We start from the raw sequence: 7,910 nt of genomic DNA, 5'->3' as shown, positions 1-7,910 counted from the left end.
GTTTTCTTCATATAAATCTTTATTGTTGTTCTCATCAGGAGGGTTGATAATTATCTAATTCATCATTGCCAGAGCAGAGGGGAAGAGACCTGTTTCTATCAAATTATGTTCTATAAAATATTTTTTATGAAAATTGAAATTTGAGGTTTCTGAACTGTCACTTGAGTATATTCATCTTATTAGTTATGCGGTATTTAAAATTTTCCAGATTTGTGTTAACGATGATCTGGTTGCAAAGAACTTCGCCTGTTACGTATCACCGACGCAGAATAAACTCCTTGATTCTTTAGAGAATCCGAGGTTGAATATCAATTCAGCATCCTTCCCCAGTAGACTCAATCCAGCGCTTACTCTTTGGCCAATGCTTCTGCAAGGAAAACGTTGTCAAGAAATGGAAGGTGAGTGGATTCTCACCAACATATATTTCCTTTAAATTGTCTTGTTTATACATATCTTAGTGTAATGATATAAATTGTTTAGACTTTTTCCCATGTGGAGACAGAGACTTACGCTCTATATGTTTGAGAGTTCAATTTTGATCCTGGTGATCCTGAGATGGATTTTTGTGGTCCTAAAGGTGCTATAATTTTTGTGAGACCAGGAAAAAAGGATTCTCAATTTCTTGCTAACATTGAGTTTTGTTCTCAGAAGTCCGTATGTTTGCAGCTTAAACATGCAAACAAAACATAGTTTTGTATATTTAGAACCTTAGACCCATTTTAAGAGAGATTTATTGCAAATTTTAGCATAAAAATATGAGAATAGCCTGTCACGGTTTTGGAAACAATTTTAAATGTTTCTAAGTTTGGTTTTCTTTAATCCCCTCACCACCCCCCCGCCCAGTAACATCTCCCATAGCTTTACAACAAAAGCAAGAGCAGAAGTAGTATACCAACGAGTTGCATGTTTATTTTGATTTTTATTTTGTGCTCTAATCCTGAAATTTACTCTTCTGTCAGATTCACATGGGTTGAATTTTCTGGCGCAGTCTCTCCGGTGCACGTGGTGCAAGGATGTTGCCACTGACCTGAAGCCGGCTGCTGCCGTCTTGGGTAAGCTGTGCACGTGGGGCTTCTCCTGGGCAGCACGAACGAGGGCTCTCACGACGTAGAGATCGTGGTGATTGTCGAGATGCGTTACGGGAATTCTCTCTTTTCTCCATGATTTAATGGAACCAGTATATGACGCAGAAGCTTAGAGAGAGAATTTGCACTGCAGTCCATCCTGAGAGGTTTTACTGTAACGTGAAGGATGTAATGTGAAGGATGGGCACTTGCTCATGGGGAAGGCTGATTAACTCCAGCCCAGACATTGGCCAAGGATGATGGTTTGTTCTTGGAGTATATATATGGATTTACGATTGATTTTTATTTTACTCTCTAAGGGTACATAAAAACAAGGATGATGCATTTGAGGGCAGAACTACCCAGTCTTTATTTCCATAACTTCAAGGTGTTTAATGAATTGAATTGTTGGACCAGGGTGGAATCTGAAGGCCTCTTTGAAGTTCAGCTCACCCTTTGGCAATTGTGTGGTGATCCCTCCAACGGGTGTGTGCGTACCTCAGAAGATAGTATTTTGTGTGTAGCCGTATACACAACCTCAACTAAATTGCAGCCTTAATCAACTAAAATATGCTCTACACTTAAAATTATTTTTAATTACTTTGGTAATGTTGTTCATCATAGAAAGATACTTCCAGAATCTGTCATCTCACTACCTACTTATTAAAGTTTTAGAGTCTTTCCTTCCAAAGTTTTCCAGATGGGAGGATGTGGATGAAATTTTTCCTCTACAGGAATGGATTCCTCCTATACATACCTCTTTGTAGTATTTATTACTAGAACTTCTTTGTAGGTCAAATGTATCCAGTAGAACGTGTGTTTAAGGACATGGACTCGTGGGAGGCTGTGGGATGTCAACCCCACTTCCCCCCTCCGTGGCATGGGGAGATGGGTGCCCCGTCCGTCAGGAGTTGGTGAGGAGCTCACTCGGCTTGGCGCTGGGCCTGTGGCAAACACTCAGCACCTGGCGCTCCTCCCCAGATCCGACATGCCTCTCGTAGGGGTCCTGCTTGGGAATTACTGCTGAAAGGAGTCCTTGTTACAGATGAAAATGGCTTTTTCCATTTGTGTTCTTTCCATTTCCATTTGAGCAGGAAAAGTCCAGGTATTTACATCACTGCGCTTTATCGCTGCACGGCTTTCCATTGTATGAATATCTTGCAATTCTTTTTAGTAGCCTCAGGCTGTTGGATAATCGGTCCCGATTTTTCCCTCTTACAGTCAGTACTGGAAGAAATTACGCTTATTTTCCAAGAGGAAAAGGTTGGTTGTGAACAAAAAAGAGGATAGGGTGTTGTCAAAAAGCTAACGTGACAACGGACTGATTGTCATGTAGAAATCAAAATTACTGATGTTACTCATCCAAGTACAGCTTTTCTCTTGTAATCGTTGAAGAAGCTATTTCAACTCTATTTCAGTTACTTGTTGGTACTTCTCTTTGACTTGCCTTAAGTTTATTTTTAATCAAAGTGTAATTCTTTGTTCTACTTGGTTAAACAATCAGAGTATACAGCAGGGCTGCAATGAAGAGTAATTTTCTCCTCTCCACCCCTTTCCCATCCCTGGGGTTCCCTGGAGGCCACCTGGGTTTCACTATTTATTTTGGTAGTTAGCCAGAACCTATTAAATATGTTTTACTCTTTCTAGTTTTCTCAATTTTGGTCATTCCCTTGACTTCGATGACCAGTTAAGCTCTCATAAATTCATCAGTTATTTCTGAAGCGCCTACTGGTGTCAGGCCCTGTTCTGGGGTTTATCAGGGAAGGAAACAGAGTCCCTGCTTTCCTGGAGTTTATATCTGTCTACAAGGCATTCACACTAATACCTCCAGTTTCAGTCCAGCCGCTGGGTTTGCCCTGGTTTTCTGCCTTTCCAAGTTTGTAACTCACTTTTCTGGCTGAGAATCTCAGCTCCAGTTATCCTTATATCTTACTGATTGGATCATTCCCCTGTGTGTAAACACTCTTTCCTCGCAGTCACCACCCCTTGTCCTCCATGCTGTGCTCCTCACCTCCCCGGGCTCTGAAACCCCTCGCACACTCACCCACTTACTGTTCGGTCTGGGCCCTGGGCCCCTCCCCCCTTTCCCTGTTTTGCAGAACCAGGCTGCAGATCAGAACGTGCCTCACGCTGCTGCCCCCTCCCTGTCCCCATTTTCACACCACTTTCTTTGTTCTCGCCCATCACTGCACCTTCTCCCTTTACCTCAGGAATTTATTTCCCCCGCTCACCTCTCCTGTTCAAATTCACAAACCAGGCACTGCCAAAGTTACAAGATAAACTATGTGTAACCCCCTATTGGCCAAAGTTCACATACCTTACACCGTGTAACCTCCTGATGGGCAAAAAGTCCTATAAAAAGAAATCCCACCACCCGACTGGGCACTTTCCCCTCCAAGCAGCCTTTCTGCGGGCGGGGCCGCCCTGAGGCTTCTCTCAAAATAAAGCTTTTCTTTATTACCTGCCCATTTGGCTTCATTACCACCTGTGGATGCTTTCCCCATTCCACTGAGGCTCAGACGCTGCCCTCCTTATCCCACGTGGGCTCTGAATTCCCACCTTGGGTAGTGCCCCACTCCCACCCCCCCCGCAAGGGTGCCCTCTCCAACCTGCTTGGCTCTAAAACCCTGTGCAGCTCCCACTTCCACCCCCATGGATGCTCCGCTCACTCCCTTGGGCTCTGATGCCCTGCTCTCAGTCTCCACGGCTCCCTCTGCAGCCAGTGCAGTTCGGAGGCCCTTTTTTTCTTTTCCACCTAACTCCCATCTCCCCCAAGAGAAACCCTATACCCGTTTTGTCTTTATGAGCTTGCATATTCTCTATTATTTTCTTTGTAGTTACCCTGGGGCTTAAATTTAATGTCCTAAATCTATAACACTCTTGTTACTTAGTACCAAATTCAGTGATATACACAAATATGTTCCTATAACTGAGATTAAATGTGGGGAAAGAGGAAGGGCTTCTAATATAATCTGACTCTTTCTCTTCTTCTGCTGTTCACTTTTAAAATGATGATATGAACACCACTAGTTTTCCTCTTCTCCTCCCATCCTCTGTCATCAGTCCTGCACCCAGAGTGAATTTTAAAATGTAAAGTTGGCAAATGTAAGTTACAGCACTTGTTGCTTCTTGGAGTTTCTAATTGCTTTTCTTTTTCCTACTTATATTATCTGTCTTTACTGACTCCTTAAGTTGTTCCAGATTCTCAATTATGGTGTCATCTACCTGTATGATTTAATTCTTTTAAAAATTATCGTCTTATATTTCCTAGAGTATCGTCTATCTTGGAAAATGTTCTGTATGCACTTGAGAAGAATATGAATTCTGCTGTTCCTGAGTAGAATGCTATATAAATATCAGTTCATATTGGTTGATAATTTTGTTCAAGTCTTCTGTGCACCTGTTAGTTTACTGTCAACTTGTTCTATCAGTATTGAGAGAAGGGTGTTGAAACCTCCAACTGTAATTTGTCTACTTCTCCTTTTAGTTCTGCCAGATTTTGTTTCATGTATTTTGAAGCTCTCTTACTTGAGTGCATAAGCATTTAGAATTCTTATGTTGTATTACTGATTGTTGTGTCACTATGAAATGACCCTCTTCATCCTGGTTAATATTCTTTACTCTGAAATCTGCAGTCTGATGTTATATTTCTTTTGATTAGTGTTAGTTTTGTATATCTTTCTCTGTCCTTTTACTTTTTAAAAACCTTTTTATTTTGGAGTATTTTCAAACTTACAGGAGAGTTAAAAAATAATACAAAAGTCCATGTAGGGAGCTCCACTATATCTCTTACCTCCACCCACCCCCTACCCCCATTACCCAGATCCACCAATTTTAACATTTTGCCACATTTAGTGTGTCATTCTTTCTGTCTGTTTATTTATCAGTCCGTTTTCTGGACACTTGAACCCGGGTCATGTACATCATGTTCCTTAAACACGTACATTTCCTAAGAACAGGGTATTCACTTATGTAACCACCCTTAAGTGCAGCTATCAAGTTCAGTAAGTTTAACATTGATATATAGCTCACAGTCTTTGTTATAATTTTTTCATATATCCAAAAATGTTCTTTTGGGCCTTTTCTTTTCCTTTATTAGATTCCATCCAGGATCACATATTGCATATAATTGTCTCTTTGTTGCTCATTCTTTTTTTAAATTGTGGGAACATATATTTAACATAAACATTCTCTTCCCAACCACTCCCAAGTGTACCATTCCATGTGGTATCCTCACCATCTGCTATGACTAAAACTCCCACCTCCCCAAAGAGAAACCCTATACCCGTTTTGTCTTTATGAGCTTGCATATGCTCTATTATTTTCTTTGTAGTTACCCTGGGGCTTAAATTTAATGTCCTAAATCTATAACACTCTTGTTACTTAGTACCAAATTCAATGATATACACAAATATGTTCCTGTAACTCTCATTCCCCCCACTTTTCTGTAGTTCTTGTTACCAACTGCACGTTTATACATTATGAGTCCAAAACAACTGATTTATCATTACTTTTTATACATTTGCCTTTTAGATCCTGTAGAGAGTAAAAAGTGGAGTTACAAGCAAAAAATACAACAATACTGGCATTTATACTTACCCATGTTGTTACCTTACTGGAGATCCTTGTTTCTTTGTGCGGCTTTGATCTGCTGTCTAATGTCCTTTCCTTACAACCTGCAGAACTCTCTTTTAGCATCTCTTGTAGGGCTGGTCTAGTGGTGACAAACTCCCTCAGCTTTTGTTCATCTGAGAATGTCTTATTTCTCCTTCTTTTTTTTAAATTTTATTTTTTTTAATTGAGATTGTTCACATACCATACAATTATCCAAAGATCCAAAGTGTACAATCGGTTGCCCGTGGTACCATCATACAGCTGTGCATCCATCACCACAATTTATTTTTTTTTTCAATTTTTAGAACGTTTTCATTACTCCAGAAAAGAAATAACACACAAAAAAAGGAAACTCAAATCCTCCCATACCCTTCAACATCTCCCCTCCATTATTGATTCATGGTATTGTTATAGTACATTTGTTACTGTTGATGAAAGAATGTTAAACTACTACTAGCTGTAGTATATAGTTTGCAATAGGTATATATTTTTTCCTATATGCCCCTCTATTATTAACTTCTAGTTATAATGTCATACATCTGTTCTAGTTCATGAGAGATATTTCTAATATTTGTACAGTTAATCATGGACATTGTCTACCACAAGAGTCACTGTTTTATACATTCCCATCTTTTAACCTCCAGCTTTCCTTCTGGTGACATACGTGACTCTGAGCTTCCCCTTTCCACCACATTCACACACCATTCAGGACTGTTAATTATTCTCACAATGTGCTATCATCATCTCTGTCTATTTCCAAACGTTTAAGTTCACCCTAGTTGAACATTCTGCTCATAATAAGCAACAGCTCCCCATTCTTTAGCCTCATTCTATATCCTGATAATTTACATTTCATGTCTATGAGTTTACAGATTATAATTAGTTCATATCAGTGAGACCCTGCAATATTTGTCCTTATTATTTCGCTCAATATTGTACCCTCAAGGTTTCTTCATCAACCCATTTTTTTAAAGACGGTTTTGTTCACGCACCATACGTTCCTTCCTAAGTAAACAATCGATGGTTCCCTGTATAGTCATGTACTTATGTATTCACCACCACAGCCACTGTCTATATAAAGACATCTCCATTTCTTCCACAAAGGAGGAGGAAGAGTCAAAGAAGGTAGAGAGACAAGAGAAAGAGAAAAAAAGAGAGAGAGAGAAAAAAACCAAAACATGACAGGTAGGAAGCAACAAAAGTAAAGATAGCATTAGACTAAAGTAGAATAAAGAGTCAGACAACATCACCAATGCCAAGAGCCCCATACCCTCTCTGCCCCCCCCATATGCATTTAGCTTTGGTATATTGCCTATGTTATATTAAAGGCAGCATAATACAATGTTTCTGTTAACTGTAGTCCCTAGTTTGCATTGATTGTATTTTCCCCCCAATCCCACCCCATTTTTAACACCTTGCAATGTTGACATTCATTTGTTCTACCTCATGTGAAAACATATTTGTATCACAATCATTGAGCACCCTAGGTTTCGCTGAGTTATACAGTCCCAGTCTTTATCTTCCATCTCTTCTTCTGGTGTCCCACATGCTCCTAACCTTCCTTTTTCAATCATACTCACAGTCATCTTTGTTCAGTGTACTTACATTGCTGTGCTACTATCTCCCAAAATTGTGCTCCAAACCTCTCACTCCTGTCTTTTCCTTTCTGTCTATAGTGCTCTCTTTAGTGTTTCCTGTAGAGCAGGAATCTTTTCACAAACTCACTCATTGTCTGTTTGTCAGAGAATATTTTAAACTCTCCATCATATTTGAAGGACAGTTTTGCCAGGTATAGTATTCTTGGTTGGCAGTTTTTCTCTTTCAGTATCTTAAATATATCACCCCACTTCCTTCTTGCCTCCATGGTTTCTATTGAGAAATCAGCATTTGATCTTTTTGAGGCTCCTTTGTTTGTGACACATTGCTTCTCTCTTATGGCTTTCAGAATTCTCTTTTTACTTGTCATTCAACAGTTTGATTACAGTGTGAGTCCATTTGAGTTTATCCTGTTTGGAGTTCTTTGAGCATCTTGGATGTGTATATTCATGTCTTTCTTTAAACTTGGGAAGTTTTCCACCATTATTTCTTTGAATATTTGCTTTACTCCTTTTTTACTCCCTTTCCTTCTTGGAATGCCACGTTGTGTATGCTGATACACTTGATGGTGTCCTACAGGTTCCTCAGACTCTATTCTCTTTTCTTCATTCATTATTCTTTCTGCTTCTCAGACTG

The 7,910-nt window shown here is 39.7% G+C and overlaps 1 protein-coding gene across 1 annotated transcript in view; it reads left to right on the top strand.

The window, feature by feature from the left end:
* Window positions 1-7,910, top strand: part of TDRD12 (tudor domain containing 12) — a 95,950-nt gene that overhangs the window by 37,333 nt on the left and 50,707 nt on the right. The window contains exons 6-7 of the mRNA XM_037819756.1: window positions 209-398; window positions 960-1,052. Of these exons, the coding sequence (XP_037675684.1) occupies window positions 209-398; window positions 960-1,052 (283 nt within the window). The remainder of the gene's footprint in view (window positions 1-208; window positions 399-959; window positions 1,053-7,910) is intronic.

The sequence above is a fragment of the Choloepus didactylus genome, chromosome 27 (assembly GCF_015220235.1).
Source record: "Choloepus didactylus isolate mChoDid1 chromosome 27, mChoDid1.pri, whole genome shotgun sequence".
Taxonomy (NCBI): Eukaryota; Metazoa; Chordata; class Mammalia; order Pilosa; family Megalonychidae; genus Choloepus; species Choloepus didactylus.
This window is presented reverse-complemented; position numbering and strand designations above follow the sequence as displayed.